Source organism: Pinus tabuliformis, chromosome 9 (assembly GCF_031772625.1).
Source record: "Pinus tabuliformis cultivar Carrire ecotype Pingquan chromosome 9, CPIR1, whole genome shotgun sequence".
Classification (NCBI taxonomy): Eukaryota; Viridiplantae; Streptophyta; class Pinopsida; order Pinales; family Pinaceae; genus Pinus; species Pinus tabuliformis.
Genome location: NC_142307.1, coordinates 531,655,002 through 531,682,620, shown reverse-complemented (window position 1 = coordinate 531,682,620; position 27,619 = coordinate 531,655,002). Strand labels below are relative to the sequence as shown.

The 27,619-nt window shown below is 39.9% G+C and overlaps 1 protein-coding gene across 1 annotated transcript; it reads left to right on the top strand.

Annotated features, from left to right (window-relative positions):
- The first annotated feature begins 11,632 nt into the window (after window positions 1-11,632).
- Window positions 11,633-12,382, top strand: LOC149149571 (uncharacterized). Its single transcript, XM_089442515.1, has one exon. The coding sequence runs from the start codon at window positions 11,633-11,635 to the stop codon at window positions 12,380-12,382; it is 750 nt and encodes a 249-aa protein (XP_089298641.1).
- Window positions 12,383-27,619: the final 15,237 nt, after the last annotated feature.

Sequence of the window (27,619 nt, the reverse complement as noted above, 5' to 3'; positions counted from 1 at the left end):
AGCACGACAATGACTGCGTTTTCGCGGTCGTCAATAGATTCTCTAAGATGGTCATTATGGTGGCCTGCAAACAAAGTATCACAACAGAGGCCACTACTAAGCTCTTCTTTGAGTGAGTGTGGGTACACTTTGGGATCCCACAGTCCATTGTCTCTGATCGGGACAACAAATTCCTAAGTGCATTTTGGTCAAGTCTTTGGTCGATGTTGGATACCAAACTCACTAAGTCCATGACTTTCCATCCCCAAACTGATGGCCAAACAGAAGTCGTCAACATGATGATCGTACACATTCTGCGCATGTACAACTCGAAGCATCCATGCACATGGGATGAAAGCCTCCCCTATGTCCAACACAACTACAACAGAGCTCTCCACAACTCATCAGGCCATAACCCCTTTCAAGTAGGGCTGAGATTTTAGCCATTATGTCCCATTGATGCAGCCATACCATTTGCAGCTACTCAGGAAAATTTGCCTCATGTCCAGTCTAAAGCCGATAGGGCTTACAACTTCATTGAGCGCATTCAACACATCCTCCAGCAGGTCCATGATATATTGGACAAAACCAATGCTAAGTACAAGCAACGCCATGATCAACATTAGGTGCCGCATAGGTTCCAGGGAGGCAACAAAGTTTGGCTACATTTGCATAAGGAGCACCTTGCTGGACGCTACCGCAAGCTTCATCTGTTCCGATATGGGCCATACACCATCACCAAGGCAATATTAACATTCCATCATTCCTTGGTCTACACCTAGTTCTCAATGTAGACCGCCTTCAACCATACTTTCCACCATTGCTGGACACATTTGAGGTTGCAGAATAACTCACACCAACAGAGCTAAACCCAGACTGCATGGAACAGGCCACAACTGATTGGATCATGGAAACACAGATTAATAACACTTGTCAACAGAAGATCCAACTATGTCGGGTTGTCAAATCTGGCCAACTCCTTTACCAAGGCAACTGGCTCACCAGGGACCAAGTTCTGCTGAAGTTTCCCCATCTCATGAAGACACTCGAACCAATGTGGACCATTGCTTCCTAAGGGGGGAGGAATGATCCAGGTGGATATTGGTGGCCACCCGCCTATTCGACTTGGACCCCCAACACTGTCTCTTTTAGTTTTTCAGTTTCATTAATTGTAGCACAATTTACTATTTTCGGCAGTTTTTGGGTCCTAAACTTCCAGAGCCGTTTTGAGGCCCTAAATGATGGTTTTAGGGAAAACGGAGAGAGCAAAAACGTCTCATTTTGTCTTACTTGATTATTTTCAGCCTCCTCTTTGAGAGATTCGAAACAAGGTATTATGGTAGCCAAGCATAGATCATATTCCAAAGTTACAACCCCAGGAAGTTGATGTACCAACTTACCCAAATGGGGCCCACATTTTTGGCGCTTCATCTCCTAGGGTTAGGTTTTTGAATTTTTAGGGTTTTCTATTGTTTCTCATTAATAAATAGGCCTTAGAGACTTAATGTAACACAATTTAGAGGCATGTAGTCGCCACATCTCTTCTAAGAGATAAGCTACCATCGCCCGAGCTAGTTTATTTCCATTATGTTTGTAAGCATATTTCATTATTCCGATATTAATGAAATGAACTGTTATGTCTTCTGCATTTCTGTATTTATGGTTATATGTGTAATTTTTTGCATTCCTGTTTAAGCTCAGATCAATGGTATCAAAGTGGTATACTCTTTCTCTGTTTTTCTTTGCATGTCCCCAACGAGGTTAGGGTATATGGAATTAGGGCTCGATTTGGTTGAACCTTTGCAAGACCAGCGTCGCAAACCCTGACGACCTCCCATGGAGGAAGAAAATAAAGACGAGGGGGCATGATATCCTTTCAAAATATTACTCGAGGAAGCCCTCGAGCGACAAAGGAATGCAATGATGGATAACTTTTCCCAGATCCTTCAATGGCTACCCACAAGTGACGCATCTTCATCCAACAGCTACTATGGAGGCACCACTCCTTTTAAGGTACAAATTAACTTTGATATTTTCGTATTTGAGGGCTAGATAGATACTCCTTTTAAGGTACAAATTAACTTCGATATTTTCGTATTTGAGGGCTAGATAGATATAGACGTTGTAGTTAAATGGTTGAATATGTTGGAAGGATATTTTTTAATTCATGACTTTTCCAATCCGGAAAATATTACTTTTTAACTTCTTAAAGCCACCCCACATGTCAAGGGCTGGTGGAAAACCTACTGTGAACAAAAGGACGAGAGGGAATCCTCATCGTTTTCAACCGCACCCACTTGGGATACTTTTTGAGACACCATCAATGAACAATATTACCCCATCAGGAGCTATGAAGAAATAATACATAAAGTGGTTCACGCTATGGCAGGGAAGGGATAAAGATGTGTCGGAGTTCACAAATGCTTTCCATGCCCTCTGCACGAAGTTAGGTATCAAGGATTCTAAGTGGTATTTGGTACTCAAGTACCACAACTATCTACACAAGTACATCAAGGATGAGATGGAGTTCCTAGGCATCTCCTCGCTCGGCATGACACACTGATACACTGTCAAGATTGAGCAAAAGTTTAAACAGAAGAAGAAAGGCTTTGGATCTATGAATTCGAAGCAAGGAAAAGGTGCCCCCAAACCATAGAGAAAAGGCTAAAGCCAAGTTGGGGTGACCCAAGAAAATCCGCCAAAGCTGCAAGCAAGAACAACACCACGAAGACAAAGAAGAACATGGGAAAATTGTGTGAGTTCCACAAGAACTCCACTCACAACACAAGTGAGTGCCAGACCAAGCAATCAATGGTGGCCGAGCTGAAGGCTTCTGAATCAGATGCATGTTTCGACTCTGAGTGAGAACCTGACAAGGGGAATGACAAAGGGAAGAATATCATTGATGAAGAGCCCAGTGCTACCGTGGCCACCACCAAGATCCAAAAGAATTAGCCTAAAGATCCAGAGGAGGGGGAACACCTCTTCCACTCACATATGCAGGTGAAAGGTTCTGCGCTGCAGTTCATTGTCGACAGCGGGAGACAAAAGAACCTCATTTCAGCAGAGGTCATGAAGCAGTTGGGCCTATTGATGACATCACATCTGCAATCATACACAATTGGGTGACTTCACCAAGGACGAGATTTCCACATCATCTAGCACTGTCACCTTCCCTACAACATCAAGCCCTTCACGGATGAGGTACTGTGTGATGTTGCATCTTTTGAATTTTGTGATGTATTATTAGGACAACCATACTTGTGGCAGTGACATGATGTACATGAGCCTAGACCTTACTCTGTGATTATTACTTTGGGAAATAAGTTGTACAGGATACTGGAGGCAACCCCACCTACTACCATCTCTTTGATCACCTCAAAGTAATGCAGTAAGATCATTTCCCAAACCAGGAAATTTGTTTTCCTTATGATTCACCCTTAGGGAAAGAAGAAGGTTGTGGCCACAACTTCTAGACAAGGATCCTCCGCATAGTAGCAATAGATGGACAAGGTCGTGGAGGAGTACAAGGACATTTTCGCCTCACCTACAGGGGTACCTTTGCACTGTCACGTCAAGCACTCCATTGATTTGACCCTGGGCACGCCGCTACCCAATGGATCGATCTTTAGACACTCTGTTTTGCAGAACGATGAGATCAAGAGGGAGATTTAGGAGTTGTTGCATAAAAATGTACATAAGGCCAAGGTCATCACCCTGTGGGAGCCCGATTGTATTGGTACAAAAGAAGGATGGGACCTAGAGACTTTGTATTGACTATTGGGCGTTGAAAAAGATCACTGTCCGGAATAGGTACCTAATCCCACAGATTAATGACCTTCTGGACTAGCTCAAGGGGGCCAAATATTTCAGCAAGATTTACTTGAAGTTCGATTATCACCAGGTGCCTATCGAACCCTCTAATGAGTGGAAGACTGCCTTCAAATCCAAGGATGACCTTTTCGAATGGTTGTCCATGCCTTTCAGGTTGAGGAATTCCCCCACAACTTTCATGAGATTGATGGATAACATCTTGCGACCCTTCACCAATGCATTCGTGGTGGTGTATTTATATGACATCTTGATCTTCAGCCAGAGTTGGGAAGAGTGCCTCCTCCATATTTGACAGGTCCTTCAAACCTACGACAACACAAGTTTTGTGCTAATTTGGAGAAATGAACTTTTGGCATGACCCAGGTTCAATATTTGAGGTACATCATTGATGAGTACGGTGTGCATGAGGACCCAACCAAGATACAATTCATCCAGGATTAACTTTATGGGACTTGCCAATTTCTACCACAAGTTCGTGATGGGACTCTCTCACATCACTTGGCATTTAAGTCAAGTCACCAAGGGCGGAGTGAAAGCAATTTTTTTTTGGTCTGAAACCCAACAGAAGGCGTTTTGCATGTTGAAGATCGCCTCTACTCTGCACCAGTTCTCCCATTAACAAACCTGCAACAACCATTTGAGATTGAGGCAGACACCTATGAATATGCTATTGGTGCAGTTCTTACTTAGCAGGGGCATACAGTGGCTTACTACAGTGAGACACTTTAAGACACAGTCCGAAAGTATCCCACTTAAAACAAATAAATGCATTCCATTTTGTTGGCATGTCATCAATGGAAGCATTACATTCTGGGGAAGGAAACGATCATCCACACAGACCACCGACCCTTGCATTTCATACAAGAATAAGGGAAGTTGCAGAACGATAACCATCAGAAATGGCCCACATACCTGCAACAATTCCATTTGAACATTAAGTATAAGAAGGGAAGCACAAATAATGTTGCAGACTGCCTCAGTCGACAACCAGTCATGGCGCTGATCACTGTGCTCGACTCCTGTGGGCACGAGACTTCGAGGTGGCCACATCTTTACGAGAGCAATCCAGAATTTGGCAGTACATACAAGACACTCCTGGAAGGTAAGAAAGTTCAAAATTTTCATCTCCACAATGCACTATTATGCCACCTAGGACACATTTTTGTTCCTTCAAGCGATCATGCCAATATTATTTGGGAGGTGCACTACGGTTGAGTCACGGGACATTTTGGAGTAGAGAAAACAGTGGCAGTACTGCAGAAGTATTTTTATTGGCCAAACCTTCGTCATGATGTTGGGAGGTACATTAAATCCTACACTGCCTGCGCCATTTCCAAACCAACCATCAGGAAGCAAGACCTATATACTCCTCTGCCTACTCCTGGTTGACCTTGGGAATCCATCTCCATAGATTACATGTCGGGCCTTCCTTCTACTAAGCACGACAATGACTACGTTTTCATGGTTGTTGATAGATTCTCTAAGATGGCCATTATGGCAGCCTGCAAGAAGAGTATCACAACAGAGGCCACGACTAAGCTTTTCTTTGAGATAGTGTGGGTACACTTTGGGATCCCACAATCCATTATCTCTATTCGAGAAAACAAATTCCTAAATTCATTTTGGTAAAGTCTTTGGTCAATGTCGGATACCAAACTCACTAAGTCCACGACTTTCCATCCCCAAACTGATGGCCAAATAGAGGCTGTCAACATGATGATCGTACACATTATGTGCATGTACAACTCGAAGCCTCCACGCACATGGGATGAAATCCTTCCCTATGTCCAACACAGCTACACCAGAGCTCTCCACAGCTCAACAGGCCACAGGCCCTTTCAGGTAGGGCTAGGATTTCAGCCATTATGTCCCATTGATGTGGCCATACCAGTTGCAACTACTCAGGAAAATTCGGCTCATGTCCAGTCCGGAGTCGACAAGGCTTATAGCTTCATTGAGCACATTGAACACATCCGCCAGCAGGTTCATGTTATATTGGACATAGCTAATGTTAAGTACAAGTAGTGCCATGATCAACATGAGGTGTCACACAAGTTCCAGGTGGGTGACAAAGTTTGGCTACATTTGCAGAAGGAGCGCCTCGCTGGACCCCACCGCAAGCTTCACTCGCTTTGATATGGGCCATACACCATCACCAAGGCTGTAGGGGACAATGCCTTTGATATTAGTATTCCATCATTCCTTGGTCTGCACCTACTACTCAATGTAGACTGCCTTCGACCATACTTTCCACCATTGCTTGACACATTTGAGGTTGCAGAACAACTCACACCAACAAATCTAAACCCAGACTGCATGGAAAGGCCACAACTGATTAGATCATGGAAACACATATCAAGAACACTCACTAATAGAAGATCCCACTATATCGGGTTATCAAAGCTGGCCAACTCCTTCACCAAAGCAAGTGGCTCACCAGGGACCAAGTTCAACAGAAGTTTCCCATCTCATGAAGGCACTCAATGCAATGGGGACCATTGCTTCCTAAGGGGGGAGGAATGATCCAGGTGGATATTGGTGGCCACCCGCCTATTCCACTTGGACCCCCAACATTATCTCTTTTAGTTTTTTGGTTTCCTTAATTGTAGCACAATTTACTATTTTTGGTAGTTTTTCGGGTCCTGAACTCCTAGAACTGTTTTGAGGCCCTAAACGACGGCTTTAGGGAAAACAGAGAGACCGGAATTGTGCAAACTTGCTTACTAGTTTATTTTTGGCCTCCTCTTCAATATCTTCGAAACAAGGTATTATGATAGCCAAACGAAGATCGTATGCCAAGGTTACGACCCCGAGAAGTTGATGTACCAACTTACCCAAATGGGGCCCACAATTTTGGTGCTTCATCTCCTAAGGTTAAGTTTTTGGATGTTTAAGGTTTTCCATTGTTTCTCAATAATAAATAGGCCTTGGAGCCTCATTGTAACATAGTTCATAGGCATGTAGCCTCCACATCTCTTCTCAGAGATAAGCTACCATCATCGAGCTAGTTTATTTCCATTTTGTTTGTAAGCATATTTCAGTATTATGATATTAATGAAATGAAGTGTTATTTTTGTTGCATTTTTGTATTTATGATTGTGTAATTTGTTGTGTTCTCGTTTAAGTTCGGATCAATACCATGGGCCAATACCATGAATTATCAATACCACATGCCCAAAAATCATAACTTATTTCACAGTCAAAATATTTTATAACAATATGAAAAGATTTTTAACCATGGAAATTCACCCCCACTTTACCATAGATATTATAAACTTGTAAATATGCTTTGTTACAATACATGGGTTAATACCACAGCTTATCAATACCATATGCCCAAAAACCATAACCTATTTGATAATCAAAATACTTTATAAAATATTTTATTTAAATTTAATTTTATAACATTTTTTTAATTGAATCTAAAAGGAAAAAGGTTATAATTACTTTTCAGATATATCTAAACCCTCTATCCTCATGACTACTAAAATTATTCGCATATAAATTTAATCAAGGAGAGAGATAGAGAGAAAAGGGGGAGAGAGAGAGTGGGAGACACATAGATGGTGGGGAGAGAGAGAAGGAGAGAAGGAGGGAGATAGTGACATAGTTGGAGGGAAGAGAGAGAGAGCGAGTGATGGGGGGGAGGGACTAAGGGGGGTGGGAGAGAAAGGACCGAAAAGAGAGAAGGAGAGAGAGATGGAGTTGGAGGGGGAGAGAGAGGCAGGGAATAAGAAAAGCATAGAGGGAGAAATGTCGAGAGAGAGAGGGCATGACAAGGAGAGTTGGAGAGAGAGTGAGGTAGAGAGGAGAGTGGTAGGGAAGAGAGAGAGAGGGAAAGAAGGGGAAGAGAGAGGGAGAAGAGAGAGGGAGAGAGAGAGAGATAGATATGGAGACAATGTGTTTATGTTTTGGGGGTGAGGTAGAGAGAGGGAATAATATAGAGACACGTAGATACAAATATAGATATTATACAATATTATATAACTAGCATAGATCCATCTTAACCCCGGACCTATCAAGCGTTGAGAGGGATCAAAACTCTCAAGGTGCAACCCTTTCCTCAAGTTTTGCACTCAAAAAAGAGGTTTGCACCTCAAGAGATTTGTTCCCTCTTAGCGCTTGATAGATACATGATTAAGATGGATATAGGATCTTTGAAAACTACTTTCCCATGGTAAAGACCATATGATCCCCTTATCGAGAACCATGCCATATTGAATGCTATAATCATCTGAAATGTGTGAGGGATGTCATAGTGGTGATTCTTTAATTCATCTCAGAAGTGACGCTTTGTCATAAGTTGATCTGAAAAATGGATAAGTATGAAAGTATACAAGAGTCAAGATGTATGTAATTCAGGATGTCAGGATTGAGATGGGGTTTAAGGTTAAAATGGTGTTTGAGTCATTCCACCATCGTATTTTAGGAAAAATGACTTAAGCATACAATCAAGCCTTTGAGATGAGATACACAAATGAAGTGGTAAGTCATCCCACCATCATCACTAAGCAAAAAATGGCTAAGTATGGATATTTTCTCAAGAGAGGTATTCAACACTATGGACCACATAGAAGCATAATATGGCTATGTTATTTGAATACATGCATAAATGACATGGAAACATATTTAAAATGTCTCACCGTTGATAAAAAATGTTGATCAACAAGTCTTTATCAAAACCTTTGCCATTGAAACATCAACATATAAAAGTTACATTTTTCCATTTTTTTTTCGACATATCAATCATTCTCTAGGATCAATCCACTTTTTATCTCTATAAATATATTGTATTCCATAAGTTTTGGACTCCAAAAATTGGTGTTTTCTTAGGACACTCAGACTTCCAAATCCCAAATCTTTACTGCAATTATCCAAATTTCCCCAAATTTATATAGTTTTCTCCATTATTTTCTCTTCTACTACCTTTTTGAGTCACCTAAATTGGATAATATAGCCATAATTTGTGCCAATGTTAGACAACATGTTGTTTTTGACCTTGATGTCTAGGTTAATCATCAATTTGACCTCTTGTTTTCTATATTTCAAAGATTTTTTTCTCTAATTTCACTAAAATTTTGACCTATGAAAATTTGAAATGTATTATATTGAAGGAAAGTAGTCATACTTAGTTTGGATTTTAAAATATGGAGTAATTCCTAATTTGTGAAACTCTATTCCTTTTAGAGGCTCTCTCTCTCTCTCTCTCTCTCTCTCTTTTGTGAACCTATATAAATTGCATCTCCTTGAATATTCCAACAAATGATATGAAATTTGGAGCCATGACACCCTCCAATATCTTCTTTCATATTAATCAGGTCACACAAAATTTAAAATCTCAAAATGTTTAGATATATCATATTTGTTGTATTGATCTTTAGTGGGGAGGAGGATGGCTCTGACGTGGCCGCAGGTAGGCAGGTGGCGCACGTGCATCTCCACACTTGCAAAAAGTTAGGTTAAAACAGTTTTACTGCAGCTAACTATGGCATTTGCTGCATCTGTTACAACCCTCCCGACCAGTCGCCATCCGGCTCTAGCACTCACGGTCAACTGTCTCTTCGGCGGTCTCGGTGGTGGTTTCCGAGAATGGACAGTATGGATTTCGAGGAGGAAGTAGACTACTCCCAGGACCATATCACGGGTAGTCTATCTTCTGTAGCCCTAACCCTAACCACACCAGCTCTGATATGCTTCCGGTATCGGATCCAGTTTTTGTGCCAGTTGTCTCGCTGCCTTGTTATTCCACATCCCCGCTTCAATTTGGATCACTCTCCCTTGAATCTTCGGGCCTGGACTGCCCTCCACTATCCCCCGGGACCCTAAATCTGCTCATGGCTGTTTCACCTCCATCGCCAGCTTTTGATCCGATCCCTTCGATCTTTCCCCCGCCCCCATCTTGTACGGATTCCCAAATTCCGCCAAACCCTAGCTCCCTCCCCTCTCGCTGCTTCGAATCGCCCATGATTAGGGTCAAAGCATCGACACCGCAGACGCAAGAAGGCTCAGATCCACTGCAAGGACACCCATCGGCTCCACGAACCAGGAAGAGAAAAGTCAAGTGTGTGAAATCTTCCTCAAAGGACCTCACTATCATATTTGGAGAGGACATTCCAATGGGAGAGGTAGTGGATAAGGCCAATACGGTACTGGTTGGGCATGTTAGAGGAAGGGCATACTCAGCGGCAAGATTAACAAGTTGGGTCAAGGAAATTTGGGGTAACACTCTACAAGAGCTACCAGAGGTTCAGAATCTAGCAAGGGGATGGTTCGCACTGCATTTCTCCAAGGCAGACTACACAGAGCTAGTTCTTGCGAAATATTGGCATATTGAGATGGCACTGGTCCTTCTCAAATGCTGGAATCCATTATTTGATCCAGAACGGGAGCAAATAGGTGTCGGCCCCATATGGGTTCGATTACCAGGTTTACCTCTTCAGTATTGGTCTGAAGCAGTCTTTGTAAGGATTGGGAATGCCCTTGGAACATATCTGGATTACGACAAGACCTATGTGCAGACAAAGAATAGAGCGCTGGCTAGAATTCTGGTATATTTGGATACGAGGGAGGGACTGGAAGAGAAAATTACTCTTAAATGGCGGCATTACACCAGAGTCTAGATCCTGGACTATGAGGGGGTTCCTTTTCGATGTAGGAGGTGCCACAAGGTAGGGCATATCTACAAGGATTGTCCTCTGCTCATGAAATCAGCTGAACCCCATAGCTCACCAACTCCACAAAAAGGAAAAGCAACAACCAAACAGGTCAACACCCCGGTATCGACTCACAAAGCTCATAATCAAGGCGAATCCTCCAAGTCTGCGGATGAGCATTACAGAACGCCATCGCCTCCACTGACCCGTGCTAGAGTTGCTGCTGCTGCAGAGGCCACAAGAAAAGCGGGTACATCTCTCTCTTCATCCCCTATCTCTAATTTTACTTCTGTCACATATGCTTGTTGTGCATCATTAGATTCGTCATCAGCATTGTTTAAGTCACCTGCTATTTCATGTGAGATTGCCTTGCCTCCACCCCTCATCTCCACCACCTCCCCATCCCTTCCCTCCTCCCCATGCCTTCCCTCCCCCCCACCCTCCCCCTGCCATCGGATTTGAACCATCCTGCTTTGGCCCACACATACAACCTTCGTTCCCGTTTCATCCCGGACACCAGCCACCAAACTGGCCTAGGTCTCACCTTCCCTGGGCCGATCACATAAGTGACCCCAGGGCCGTAAATCTAATCTCTCAAAAGCTATTCTGAAGGCCAGGGTAGAAGTAGTCTCTGGTAAACAATCCACTATGGAAGGGGTTCTTAGAGCAATGAACACCCCTGGGAGGGTTCCACCATGAAATGCCTCTCCTTCAATTGCAGAGGCATGGCTAGTGCCTCCAAAAAACTAGCCCTGCAGAGGTTATTTGATATTGAACCTGTCGATATTATCATGCTGCAAGAAACCCTGGGAAACGCTGAGTCCATCAATCAAACCCTAGCAGCCATTAAACCAGGTTGGCATTTCCTCTCTCTGGATGTTGTGGGTAGATCAGGGGGAATAGCCATTGGATATGATCCTCGCTCCATAAATGTATCAGCCTCTTGGGGAGGAGTGGGATTCATTGGATTGGACTTATTCTCAGTCGATCTTGGTTTGTCCATCAGAGTCATCAATGTATATGGTCCCTGTCAGCGGAGAGATGAATTTTGGTAGCACTTCCTAAATACTGAAATCACATCGGTGGATCAGGTGATTATAGGGGGTGATCTTAACTTCTCCCTAGGCTTTGGGGAATCCTGGGGATCACAAGCCCAAGTTGACCCTATGTCAGATTTTTTCAGGGACATTCTGGATCAACACAACCTCACTGATGTCCCCATGATCAAGCCCTTGCCCACTTGGAGAAATCGAAGAGTTGGGGATGCAGCTCTGGCTAGAAGGCTTGATCATTTCCTGATTAAAGTGCCTTTGCTTCAGCAGCTAAATAGATACAGACAATGGGTTGGGTCTGGAGGGATATCAGACCACTCACCTATCTATTTGGAAATTCTAGGACCTGAAGCCAAGCCAAAGTCTCCTTTCAAATTTAATCATGTTTGGCTCCAAGATCTGGGATATACCAAGTTGGTCTTGGACTATTGGACATCCCATCCCATCTCCAGTCATAGATCTGCGGCTGAAGGATTCTGCCATAACCTATCTCAGCTAAAACATTTATCCATCACTTGGGAAAAGGAGAAAAAATTAAAGGACGATCAGACCATATCAGCTATTGAAGCTGAGCTGAACGAGCTTTTGGATGACAACAACAAAGGTTTTGCTTCTGCAGATGAGAAATCTCATCTGATTGAGCTCGAAAAACAGAGAGATAAGATACTGAAGGAAAGAGAAGAAACATGGAGACTGAAGAGTAGAGCAATTTGGTTACAGGCTGGAGATGATAACACAAAGTTCTATCAGAATTTTGCAAAAGGAAGGAAGATAGCAAATACAATATGGAAAATGCCTCTCCCAGATGGAGGTGTGGCTGACACTTTCAAAAAGCTATCTCTTTTAGGCACCTCTCACTTTTAGAATCTTTTCAAATTTCCACAAGAAGCCAATCTTGCTGATATCATTCAAGTAGCAGGCTATTTCCCTAGATTTGTAGGGGAGGAGGAAGCGCAAGATCTCAATTCACTTGTAACGCTTGCGGAACTTGAGGGGACCTTAAAGTGGTTCAAAAAAGACAAAATCCTGGGACCAGATGGGTGGACGATTGAGTTCTACCTGGCTTTCTATGATCTTTTGGCACATGACCTTCTCCAGGTTGTGGAGGAATGCCGGACTACAGGAAAATTGTACAATGCCATCAATTCTACCTTCATCGCCCTCATCCCCAAATCTGATTCCTCCTCATCCTTCAATGACTTCCGTCCCATCTCACTCTACAACTGCCTCTATAAAATAATTTCCAAGATCATCGCAAATTGTATTAGACCTATCCTATCTCATCACATCTTACCTGAACATTTTTCCTTTCTGGAAGACTGATAGATCCACGAAGCCATTGGCACTGCACAAGAAGCTATTCACTCAATTCGATCTAGGAGACTCAAAGGGATCATCCTCAAGATCGATTTGGAAAAAGCTTTTGACCGGGTTAGCTGGCTTTACATCAAAATGCTTCTTATCCACCTGGGTTTCCCGCACCTATTCACCACCTAGATCATGGCCTGCATATCCACGCCAACCTTCAATATCCTTATTAATGGCTCTGCCTCTCCTTTTTTCCATGCTGAAAGAGGACTCAGGCAAGGATGCCCTCTTTCCCCACTCCTCTTTCTGATTATCATGGAAAGTCTGAGTCGGCTAATCTATCATGAAAAGCAAAGTGGCAGATTATTTGGGCTGAAGATCAATGAACAATGCTACCTCACTCATCTCCTTTTCGTGGATGATGTTCTGATATTTCTGGATGGAAGCATTCGTGACTCGATAGCTTTCGATAAGATCCTTGCCATCTTCTCTAGGGCCACTGGTATGTTGGCAAATCATGCAAAATCCACAATCACTCTGGCTCACACCTCCGCACAGGAATCCACCTTCGCATCACAACATTTCCCTTATAGCACTCGTCCTCTTGAACAGGGCTTCAAATACTTAGGTTTCTGGATCAAGCCCCTGAGCCAAAAGATTGCAGATTGGAACTGGTTGGTCATCAAATTAGAGAAAAGAATTACAAACTGGTGCCACCGCTTCTTGTCTAGAGCTGGAAGACTTGTGCTTATCAAATCAGTCTTGGAAGCCACTCCGGTATTCTGGATGGCATTGGCATGGATCCCCAGATGTATACTGGCTCGTCTCAAACAGATTTGTTGCAGATATCTGTGGAACGACTGTCAGGACAAAAGAGTATTTGCATGGGTAAGTTGGAACAAGATTGCTTTGCCCAAAAAATGGGGAGGATGGGGACTCAAAGATCTAACCCTATTTGCACAAGCTTTGGCTGCAAAAATGGGCTGGACCCTCCTAACCAAACATAATCTATGGACTTCCATCTCTTATCACAAATATATTTGGCCACACCAAATTATGGACTGGATAAGGATGCCGCAATGGAAAAGGACAGGCATATCCTCGGTTTGGAAAGCACTTCTTCACTCTCTCCCTCTCATTTGCAATCACCTGGCATGGAGGATATATGCAGGCACAAGAGTGCACATTGGCCAGGATCCCTGGACTGGGGGGGAGGCAGATGCCAACTCCTAAGAGAGCTCATCCTACACTTAAATCAACAAGATATCAGGGTAATTGCTCAAATCACAGATCAGGAAAATACTTATATTTTCGCTCAAGCATGGAAATCTGCATCTCAGCTAAACCTTCCTCCTCAATGGCACCTTTCCTGGAACAATTATACTTCTGCATTGATTGAGTCGCACATCCGTATTAAGGATGGACCGGATGAACTCATGTGGTGCATGGCAGAATCCAGAATCTACTCACCGAAGGAAGGTTATCTGTGTCTGCTACAAGACAAAAAACCTGATCACATGCAAAGCTGGTGGCAGAGCATATGGAAACTGAAAACTCCTCCCCGAACCAGACTTTTCTTCTGGTGCATTCTTCATAACAAAGTACCCACCGGGGACTCTCTCACACACAGATCCATTTATGGACCTCATTGGTGCATTCTATGTAAACAAAACTCAGAATCGACTGAGCACCTATTCCTAAATTGCGATACAACTAAACATATATGGAGAACTGTAGCTGTTGAGATTCGATTCACTAGCGAATGGAAAGGAGACAATATATTAGCAGCATGGGAAACCTGGAACAGCTCGCACGCAGGAACAAATCTTCCATGTCTACCCCTGATTATTTGTTGGGCTATATGGCTGGCAAGAAATAAAATGACATTTGAGGACAACATGATCAGGTGGCAGAGCATCACAGCAAAAATTGTATCCTCTTACCTTGAGCTACCAGAATATACTCTGCCTCAACCGCGCAGATCTATTGCTCCTGAACCGATAGACCACTCCACCCCATGGGCTTTTTTTGACGGAGCAGCCCAACAACATGGGTGTGGGTTGGGGGGGGTTCCTTCTTTACCTCACTGATCATCATTTCTTCAGAGTCAAGTTGGGCTTGGGTGAAGGAACGAATAATTTTGCAGAATTGATCACTCTTCGTCATCTATTACATTTTTCTCTTAGCCATGAATGCAGAGATATTCAGATTTTTGGAGACTCCAAAACTATTATAAATTGGTTCAACAATATCACAAGATGCCACACACACACACTTATAAACATTCTGGATGAAGTGAAGCATTTCAAATCTCATTTTAACTCCATTATTTGTCATCATATTTACAGGGAACATAACGACAGTGCTGACGGCCTTTCCAAGGAGGCCACGCACCTGCCAAGAGGACAGTGGATAATTCATGAACAAAGGGGTACTACACAGTACCAGTACTATCATAGACCATACATAGATCAGACATATCATCGGGTGGATGGCACCTAATTTTTTGATGACTTTCGGCTACATATGATGATGTATATATCTTAGTTTTATTTATGCATATCACGTTGCAAGGTGTGTATATTATAGAACTCTATCCAGCCTCACCCTGCATAGTGAATTTTGTTTTTTGTTACAGCCATTCATAGGAATGGGATTGTGGATATTCTGGACATACTCCAAAACGACAAGTTATGCATATGCTATCAAGCATATACTATATGTAATTTTTCAATATTAATGAAATATTATGATTTTTCCTTGGGAAAAAAATTATATTTGTTGTACTTACTACTTTTAGCAAGATTTTAGAATTGGACAAGAACTCTAACTTAAATAGAACATATCTCCTAGAATTTTACACTAACTTGATTGAAATTTTAATCTATAACATCCTCAAATGTTTTCTTTTAAATGAATATGCTCTGAATTTATTGGATCTTGTATTATTTCACATCTATATAAGTTATTGAAACATACTAATTTTAGCAAGGATTGAGGGCTAGATAGGAACCCTAACTTGCACATAGAATTCACACCATTTTTCCTTTAACTTTAACTAGAGACACTACAAAATGTTTTCTTCTTCGAAATCAAGTGCAACTAATTTCTAGTTCAAAATAAAGGACATGAACAATTTACTAAATCTTGCTACTTTTGGTAGCTCCTTAGGACTAGACTTGAACACCAACTTGTATAATGGAAATTTTGACCTACAATAATGGAAATGGTCAATTTTGAGGTACCTAGAAAAACTAATGTTTCTAATAGTGAAGGGTACTTTTTGAATTGGCCCAAATGAAATTCACTCACTCTAACACCAAAAGTTATGAACCAAACACTCACTATAGCATGATAAACCTGGAACACACCAAATGCAAATCTAGTGACTCCCAATAATATTATTATTGTGAGTTACATAGTAACTATTATATATTATGAAAATAACTCTCCAATAACCTAACTGCATCCGTACATAATGGTTAAAGTGTATAATAATGAGTCCATTAACCTCTCTTTATATTTACTTTCAGTTCCTATTGGAATAGACCCTCTATTAGGTTGAACTATTGTGTAATTATACATGTGATCCCTTATATATCTTCATTAGAGACATAATAATGGACCTACTAGTGTTACAAACTCACGAAATGACTATAAGATAAAGGTTAATGGGAAATATAAGGCATAGACACAAGAATTTTTCTTACGGCAGAAGATTAGAATTAGGTACCCATGAGGCCCTACATGTAAAGATGTTGATTATGAGGTAAAAACATGATGAGGTTTTAACCTCACCATGTTTGGTTGGGGGCATTGGAAGGTCCAAAGGTAAAACTTGTGGTACTATGTGCCCATAGTTGAAAATGTGTAAAGAAATGAACATGGAAATAAGAAAATTGTAAGTTTTAACCTTGTATAATTAATTGTAGCAAATAGTTTCTTAATTAAAATAGGAAAAGTTGTAATGGCAAACACACACATTAACACAAATATTTTATCCTCGAAATCCAAAACTAGGAAAACCAACAAGATTTTTCAATATATATTGTTGGTACAATATTACAATACAATACATCTCTCGTGGCATCTATGAACTGTCAATCCATTGACCCTATATTAGAATATAACCATAGTTCCATAACTGAAACTACAAAACCACCATGTGCCACAAAACAACTTTAAGCAAAAATCGTGTTGAAAGCCGCCAAAAATAGACACAAAAAAGCCACCCATTTTTTCCATGGGTGTTTCCCGCAAACCCCCACCAAGGGGGCTTCCATCCCCTTGTTGTTTATCACACATTTTTACAACACGCGGGTATAGTCATACAAAGAATATAACACATACCCAATATTCTACCACTTGTTTTCCTTACACATGAGGGCTTGCAAGAGCACATGATCAACAATCTAGGGCAATCATAGCCAACATTTCTCTACACCAAGAGAACTTCTCAGTGCTCACATATTTTGGTAATGAATCTAAAACAATCTTCAAAGTGTCCACTTTTCCAACAACGCCTTTTGTCTTGAATTATATCTTTCACTAAGTGATAATGATCATCAACATGCTTTGTGTTTGAATAATAAGTTGGGTTCTTTGCCAAGAAGATTGCATTATGACTATCATAATCTACCCTTATAACTTGTTGTACCAACCCAATACATGAACTCAATCTCTCTAACCATGTTGCTTCTTTTCTTATGAGTGGTTTCCATGTATTTAACTTTTGTAATTTAGAATCACGCTAAGGATTGTCTTTTGCTCATCCAACTGATTGCTCTTCCAAATAGGTTAAACACATATCCATTTGTAGATATTCTACGATCCATATCTTTAGCTCAATTTGCATCAACAAAGCCATGTATGTGCAACACTCTGTCTAATCGCGACCTTCCTTGATAGCACAATCCATATCCAATAGTGTCATGAAAATACCTGAAAAAACCTCTTTATTGTTGTCTAATGCTCCCTCCCCAGTTTTGACATATACCTGCTCAATGCTCCCATTGCATGAGAAATGTTCAGTCTAGTGCAAAACCATTGCATACATCAAGCTTGCTATTGCATTGGAACATGGAACACATGCCATGTCATGTTCCTCTTCCTCTTATTTTGCCTTGGGACATTGATTTGCAAATGAACTTACACCTACATGAATAAGCACCTTTACTAGTTTACATCCCTGCATATTAAACATTTGCAACATTGTCTCAACATACTTTCTATGACTCAAACAAAGTTTCTTGTTTTCCCAATCTCTTCTAATTTCCATGCCCAAGATGAAATTTCCAACACTGAGATCATTCATATCAAATTTAGAGAACAATTGAGTTTTCAGTTCCTTGATGATTTCCCTATTATTTCTAATTAGCAACATATTATCCACATACACAACCAAATAAATAACACCATCACCAACTAATTTGAAATACACATAGTGTCAACTAATTGGTTCTATAATTAACTATGTAAAATATTTTACATAGTTAGTTCCAAAAGTAATTAGTCAACAAAATGAATACAAATTGTGGAAACCTACATGCTCATACACATAATAATATGCTTTTCTCCATGTGAAGCCAAGTCCCAATATGTATGTCTCAATTTTTTGATGCCACATCCTTGGTGATTGCTTTAACCCAAACAAGGACCTTTTCAACTTGCATACCAACTGTTTCTTTCCTTTCACAACAAAGCTTTCTTGTTGCTTCATGTAGATTTTTTTATTATAGATCCCGATGTAGAAATGATGTATTAATGCGTTGAAAATGGCAACAAGAAAATCCTGATTTAATTTTCCCTTGAATTAAGTTAGGAGAAAATTTTAATTACACATCACAAGACAACAAGAATGAGTTAACAAAGTTAATTTCACTTAGTTGTCTCAGTTAATTCGAGTTGAGGGCCTAACTTGAGTCATGTAGAGTGGTTCCTAAGTTCTAGGAGCCTGAGTTTAATTTGAGTTGTAGTAGTTTAATTCAATTAAACTAAGCTTATGTCAGTTAAACTAGTTCCAACTGTTGGAGGAACTAGTAGAAGGTCTAGCAGTGGGGTGCAACTTCATGTGTTCAACCAGTTAACTGATATATCAACCATAATTAACTCATGTAAGCATGAAATTCGAGTTACCCAGTTGATATTGGAGTTCAAGAGCAATGTACAGGTGGTGCATGCAGTCAGAGAAGGGCCTATAGGGATTGCACAATTCAATATGGGGATTTCCCTAATTAATAGGGGGCTAATTCCTTAAGAAAAAATGCAAGGAAATAAGAGCTTGGCAGGCAACAAAATTGGCTAACTATTGGCCAGAGTCAGCTTGTGAGGAAGTGAGATAGATTATACTTGTGCAAAGATTGTTCAGGCCTGAACACGCATTGTGTTTCTTATTTATTTTATGACTAATGCAATACATATAGGAATGGGTTTTGAGCAGTTTCTTTCCCCTTAGATAAATATCTGAGCATATGTGATTGAATCTTGTCTCATGTTTATGTTGTGATTTCTCGATTGATTAATTGTTTCTGCTAATGAGTAGAGTATATTCAAGTCTTTTGTTTTAGCATATTACATAAGCAGTTTGAATCTACAAGGAATTTATACATAATGTCCATCAATTCTACTTCAAAATCAAAAGAAACTAGAAAAATATAAGAAATCTAATAGAATTTAACTTGGAAATAGAAAAAATAATATCAACAAAGTTAATTCGCTCTACCTAAGAATAACCCTTTGCTACTAATCAAGTTTTGTATTTCTCCATTATGCCTTCTACATTCAATTTCTTTTTAAACACCCATTTGTTGCCAATAGGATTTCCTCCATTTGGAAACTACACTAGATCCCAAGCCTCATTCTTATCTAAGGCCGCCATTTCTTCAACCGTGACCCTTTTCTAGAGTTTGTCATTGTCTAAACTCACTGCCTCCCTAACAATTCTAGGATCATCGATAGTAATAAACAAAGAAAATTTTGAATGGAAATTACATGTAGTATACTTTTTTGTTGCTTTCTTTCCTAAATCTATCTCCTCAATACCAAAGTATGTGGTTCTTTTTCTATTGATTCCTATTCTTCTATAGAGTCTGGTTCATCATCCTTCATTCCAAACTATAACTTGGCTAGTTTTTTCTCCCTTGGCAAGACTTCCTATTTGACAACATCTTTGACTTCTCTAAATACCACATCTCAACTATACATGAGCTTCTTAGATTTTGGGTTCCAAAGCTTATAACCTTTCATACCATCTTTATATCCAATAAAGATACATTTTTCATCTTTCTTATCTAGTTTGCTCCTATTCTCCTTTGGAACATGTACATAAGCATCAAATCCAAATACACTAAGATGTCAAAGAGAAGGTATCTTACTAGTCCATACCTCATATGGAGTTTTGTCATCCAATGTTGATGAGGGTGATCTATTTACAAGATAACATGTAGTGTCCACTGCCTTTGCCTACAATTCTTGTCCTAATTTGGCACCACTAAGCATGATTCTTGCTTTCTCCATCAAGGTCCTAATCATCCTTTCTACAACTCCATTCTACTTAGGTGTATAAGTAGTCTTTTGCCTTGCTACCTTGTTATACCACAATTCTCACATAATTCTTCGCCATTATTTGTCCTCAACATTTTCTTCTTTGTCTTATTTTCCATAAAAGTCTTAAACTCTTGAACTTGTCAAAGACTTCATATTTATTCTTAAGGAAATAAATCCATGTATTCCTCAAGAATTCATCTCTAAATTATACATAGTACACATATTTACCTAATGATAGAACCGACACAATCTAAACACAACATTGTGCACCAATTGTAATATTCCCTTTGACCTTGTAGAACCATAGGATAATCTTACCCAATTTCACTTCCCATATAAACAATGTTCACAAAAATAAAAATCCAGAGAGAATTTAGAGATAACTTCTATCATACCATTATTGTGTAGTACTTGAAGGCCCTTCTCGTCGATACATCTTAGTCTTTGATGCCATATCATAGTCTTTTCTCCAAACGTTGCAAGAATTTTTCCTTCTTCTACTTCACTCTCATGAACAATAGAACTATTGTACCCATCACTAACATTGTTTCCCAATATCTTATATAGATTTCTAATCCAAACTACCCTTAGAAATTCCATCGCTCCTTGAACCATCCTGCAGGTATCATTTTCAAACACTATTTTTGCACCTGTCACTGCTCATCTTACTTATAGAAATCAAATTTTTGGCCAATCCCAAGATGTGCAAAACATTGTGGAGTATTCTTCAAAATTGAGACCTCTTCAATAGCTTCCAAAACAAATAAGTTTACTACCTTTAACTAAACAACTTCAAGCTTCCTCATCTCCATTGCTTATATAACAAATAGGGGCATGTAACTTGGATTTTCTTCAAAGACACAAGGAGCCTTAAGGTCATACCAACATACTACTCTCCCTTCATCATCTCAGTTCATAAACTATCATTATCATAGTCAATCCCTATAGGCATGAATAACATCTTAGTTCATGCATTCATAACACATTCAAAACAAACATAACCTCTGAGAAAGTTACCTTTGCATACAACAACTTTATTTAAAAGGAAAAAAAAACGTAATTTTATTTCAAAAGAGGAAACAAAATTACATTTTGCAGACACTGACAGCATTCAGTATGAGAAGCCTAACGGCTTAGAAGCGAGAAAAACACTAAAAATAAAAAATACAAAGGGGAAGAATAAGTAATGTAAAAATCACTTCACTTCCCTTTATTTCCTTTGTTTTATAAGACCTTACGCCATTCCCCTGAGTTTGGGTCAACTGGTACCATTTCCATTTCACTCACGGATGTCTTTGGTGGTTGTTCTTTGTCTGAATTTGAGCTTTTTGAAGCATGAACTTGCTTTGTTCTCACTGTCCCATCCTCCCTTTGCGCATTTCCATTATGTACCTGAGTAACCCTTTCTTCTTGGTTTGGAAGGTTATCTGTGATTTCCCCATTTTCTTCCTCTGTTAGGTAGGGATCAGGACGTTTCCATCCTTTTCTCTTGAAAACTGACCCTTTTATTTTTTGGTATTTTTTTTCCTTAGGGCATCTGTCTTGCAAATGTCCATTTTAATAGAAAAGTCAACATCTAAATGCCATATTTTCGTAATCTAGTAGTTGGGTCCACTAGATGTCTTGATGTTTCAGCTAAATGTGATATGGTAGACCTTTATTAAGATCTATTTCTAAGACGACTATGGTGAAACTAAATAACCTTGTCTTTTTCCTCTCAGAGTCCATCTTTTAGAAAGACCCTAGGGTGTTTCCACTTTCCTCAAGGACCTTGTGAAGCCAGAAAAGAAGGGGAAGATATGGTAGTCTCATCAATATTGACATTGTTGATACCACCATTGATGTGGCATCAAATTCTAGAAACCAAGGGATAATGAATGTTGAAAAATGTCACTATTTTCGGTCTTCATAATTATCATTGTACTTGTATCAATATGTATTTCATGTAAAAATAAAAAACAAAACAAAACAAAAAATTATTATTATTATTTCATTAGTTAAGCATGTTCTTCATGCTTATAGAGTTTATTGAACCAATTTTTTTTGTCATGAGTCAATCTATTGTACTTAAGTCCCATTTGGATTTTTGGAAGAAAGAGGAAAAATAATTTTATTTGAGTCAAAAGAGTCAATTAGTCACCCACAAGAACAATTCGGCCCTGAAAGGCACCAATTCAAACTCTTGGATGTGTATAAATACAATGCAATTCGACCTGATTTGATCACGAATTCATCTCATCGATTTATGTGCTAAGTAAGAAAGGAAAACCAGTGAAAAAGAAAGGAAGGAAGAGCATAGGTCAAAGGAGAGAGAGTGAAGGTCAAGGACAAAGAGAAATCAAGTTTTTTTACCCTAAGTTTTCCCTAATTCTATCACATGTGTGAAATTTCAGACTGTTTCAGGGGCCATCAATTTTAAACCTATTGCAGGGGCTGAAAATTCAGGGTTTGATTAGATTTGAAGGACATTGACCAACATTGACTTGGTTGGATTTAACTTTCTCGAGGAAGGATTAAAAGAGGGTTGACTTGGGTCTTGTGGGAGGTATTGGTCTGGTTTTTTGGTCTTGGATTTCTCACTTTGATCTGATTCTATAAGAAGAGAAGTTGGTTGGGTTTTCCCCATTGTGGGGTTTTTCCTTGGCTTGGAGCCTATATCTTTGTGTTCTTTGTCTCTTGTGATCTTCATAATTCTATGTTTTGGTAATTATTTGATGAAGAGAAGATAACAAAAATAAATAATAAGACAACAAACATTCACAAGCAATTATCAAGTAAGAGAAATCATCCTAATCTTCAAGCATAATGATTTCTCAACAATGAAGAGCCCTGCATTTCCCCAAAACTAGGGTCCTTCTTTCAATACTATCTCTTGGTCCTCCTGGGTATCAAAATGAACAATGAGGAAGCCTTTTGAGTAGGGGTATATATCACACTTGGTGGTCCAAGTTGCAAACACCCATTAATGCAGAGCATCCAATTTTGGCCAAAATTTGTTGAATCTACAAATTATTCCCCTAGATTTAAGAACAAAAAATAGTTGATTTGCCTCTTTTAGGTTTATGTCCATGGAAAGAAATTTTTGTTGTTGTTCAAAAATGTAGTTTCTAGGGTTTTATTGTGGAATCTCCAATGGATTATAGCCCTTACCTTGTGTTGCATCCTTGTAGGAGGGTGAGCCTCTTGAGTTCCCGAATCTTGAGGCACCCTCACGCAACCTCAACAATATGATTATGGTAGAATTTCAAGAAATACCATAATCATTTAATTGAGCATAATCATGCAACTATTTCCCTTCTAAAATAAGATGATACATGGCTATAAGAGCCCCCAATTTATTCTCAATAAGTGGCTTTAGATCTGCCCCACAGATTGATCTAGAGATCCAAATTTGGATTGTGTTTCCACTAAGGGTTTTTACAAAAATATGGAAACCTATCATTTGTAAAGGATCTTCAGAACCCCCCACCGATTCAGGAAAAAATGGATCATGAGGGTTTGTGGTTTTTTATGCTCCGATATGGATAGATCAAGGCAGAAAGGGGTGACATCAGAGGTAAACCACTTGAAAGATCGGACTTAGATTTTGACACCGTAGTACCTGAAAATTGAAACCTCGAAGGGCTAGAAAAACCCACATATGGGGATGGATAAAATAGAATAAACGACGATTAATTCCCCTATCCTAGAGACTAGAAGCATTCCCTTTAAATCCATGCGGATACCCACAATAACCTCATCAGAAATAAAAAGGAAGGGGTCGAAAACCACTTAGTACTTAGCATTGATCTTCCCATGTTGAATCCAGACAACAAACCTACTGATATGGGTGCTCGAGTGATCCAGGTGGCTCCAGGGACATACACAGGACAAAGAGGGCTTATGGAAGCTCATTAATCAAAGTGATCAGAACTCTTTCGAACTAGGACTAGAGCATAGATCTTGTCATCCTGATCACAACGGTGCAAACGGTTAATCAATCCGAGCTCGTATGAGGGAGAATGAGCCAGTCAAAGTTTTGGTTAAAGTTGGACTATGGGCGAGGTTTAAGTGTCCTACAATTTGACTGACCCCGGGGCACAGAACCTAGCTCCTGAAAGCGGTCAAAATTGTGGCCTCGTTAAATTTCCCAATATCCCTTATTTTCTAAAGATTTGAAAACACCCCTATCTTTTCGGGTGGCGGGGTTGGGTGGCCCCCACAACCAACATATAAAATTTTAAGTTAAAATTGGTCGACGGGTCATGACCCTTGTTGGCCCCCAACCTTCCGCGACCACCATATACAATTGGGCGGCAGGTTGGCCACCTCCGGTGGACTCGGCCCACGCCCCACCACCAACACATTACAATATATATAAGGCGAGGGTGGCGGGGCTTGAACCCGCTCGGCCGGTGTGGCCGGACCACCTCCCTAGCACCCTCACACACACAACCATATACCAACCCACTGTAACCAACACTCAAACAAACGCGCCTTTGAATATGCGCCCCCCCATTTAATACATGCTACGAAGGGTATGGGGCGGGCCGCTCAATGCAGACCCGACCCCCAAAACGAATATATACGTGGTTTTTAAAAACAAAAGGAGTATTAAAATAGAGGGGTCATGATTTGACCACCTGACCTCCTCCTTAATACTCAGACATTCATACCAATCCGCTCAAATGGGTTTTTTATGAATTCTGCCCATCGAAAATTTATATAAACCTTCATTTCATCAGTGCACCAAGGCATGGAGGAGCAAGGAGTGTGCACAAAAATCGAGGAATTTTTTTATTAATTTTTAATGTAGGGTGGAACCATGAACATGAGAAAAACACAGGCGAAACCATGATTAGGCGAAATTCTCAGGTGGGTGAAATTTTTGTAGTGTCCAAATTTGACAAATTTTATGTCAATCTTACACCTCTCAGTGACACGAACCTGATGGCATAGTTAGTTTCCTGATCTAAGCAACCGATTTGCAGAGGACTCGAAGAAGGGAATCTTTGAGGAATCTAGGGGAATCTAAAATATTCCTTAAGCCCTAGATTTCCACTTTCTCATAATTCAGAAATTTGATAGTGGATTTTGCACTATTCAACGCCATGAATTTGATGGTGTATTCAGATTTTCCATTTTCTCATTTCATTTTTTGGCCACTTGTCTAAGTGTAGTGCAGGTGTCAGCATTCATGTGCGAGTAGTCATTTTCCATGCGATTCGACACCGTGAGATCGATGGTATGGATAGCTTCAGCATTTTGATATCCTGTTTTTCAGATGGCCCCAGGATGTAAGGTATATGCATTGTGTTAATGTAATTCTTTTTGCTATGCATTGTGCTGCACAGATCCCTGTTTGATGTTTGATGTGGGATCTCTTATTACTTGTTTCATGATTCCTACTTGATGTGATGCGGAATCATTTGTGGGATGTACTTGTTGTCATGATTCGTCATGTTTTGTTTGAGATCCCTTTGTCGTTATGTTGATGGGATACTCATGTGTCGCCATGTATGTTTGCATTGAGATCCCTTTATGCCATGTTGGTGGGATGCCCATTATCATCATGGATGAGTTTAGGTCATATTGATAGGAGTCCTTTTTGAATGAGAGTTCCTGCAGTGGAACATCTCTTGGAGCCACTCCTGTGTGAGGGAATTTTCCTTGTATGATAGCGACGTCACCTCTTATGTACATCATCACTATTGACATAACTTAATGCAGCAGCCTAAACCATCCTGACACGGAGGCTTGGAGACATAGTCCCTCCTGGAAGAACTCCGTTATCAACGGCTTATGTTTTAATGTGTTGATGAATGTCATGTTCCTCTTCTTTACAACATGCAGATGTATTCATTTGTGTTCTTTAAAAAAATACAATTTAACACATCACCAAAGTAAAAGGTCTTGGAAGGGTCCTTTGTCACACCCGGACCTGGATCACCGAGGCAAGGAATAGGAGGTTCTTGTACCCTACAAAATTCACAATGCCCCAAGCATTTCCATTCTCTCCACTACCAAAATAATCCTCACCAAAAACCCTAGATGCGCTCACCATTTTCCTCCCTCAATTTTCTTTATGTTCTTTTGCATACAACAAATTATTCATAAATGGAAACTAATCAACATTCAACTAAGCTACATAAGTTGTTTAGCTCACTTTTCATACACATTTAGTAAAAAATATACATTAGATTTAAGCTCATCATCACATTTACACACAATAATCCAACATATCAATAAGCACCAACCTAGATCCATCTTAACTCTGGATCTATCAAGCACCGAGAGGGATCAAATCTCTCGAGGTGCAAACATCTTTTTTGAGTGCAAAACTTGAGGAAAGGTTTGCACCTCGAGAGATTTGATCCCTCTTGGCACTTGATAGATCCAAAGTTAAGATGGATCTAGGTTGGTTTCAGTCATGCGTTGTCACAAAAAGTATGTTGAACATATAACTAATGTACTCATTTTAAATATATTTAATACGTCTAAGATTATATATTATGAGAATACAAATTTAGAATGTTGAATGATCGAAAATGAAAATAATAAGAATATAGTCAATCAGAAAATAGTTTACAATGTGATTGATCTCAATCTCTCTTCTTCTGCTTTTCTTGCAGTCACACCTGCTACTTTTTCCATCTTTGCATATTGATCATATGAAAAGGGAGGTTGAAATCGTAGACCATTCATATCTTTAACTCGAGATATTGCAGTAAACATCATACCCTGTCTCTCTTGCTTCCCAATATTAATAGTAGCTTTCTCCAAAGTCAATCCTTGTGACTTATGGATTGTTAAGCCCCAAGCAAGTTTCAAAGGAAGTTGTTTTCTACTACCTCTTTCAATAGGTGTAATAGGAACTGTTTGAGGGGATGAATCATCCCATGGTACTCCCATATAATTATCAAATCTTACTAAAACATATGTGGGTGGTTCTGGGGGTGATTTTCCAAGTTTATACACAGTTTTTTCTACAATTCCAAGAGCACCATTTACAGTCCTGCATCAGTCCATATGTTTGATGTAAGCATCACTCAAGCTCCAACTGCAATGAGTAACTCAAGTTCCATTTCTTCCTCATCTATTTCCATGCAGTTTCTTTTTACTTTTGTAGCAACACTAGATGCAATGGGACAATTTAGGCTTCTTAAACAAAGCTTATTATGATTTTCTACATCATCATTTGTTGCAAACAAATGTATTTCCTTATTAAAGGACTATTTTGTGGAAGGATCCAAGCATGTATTTGTACGA

Bases quoted from the DNA above. Each gene is read 5' to 3' on its own strand.
- LOC149149571 (XM_089442515.1), top strand. From the start codon at position 11,633: ATGTCAGATTTTTTCAGGGACATTCTGGATCAACACAACCTCACTGAT.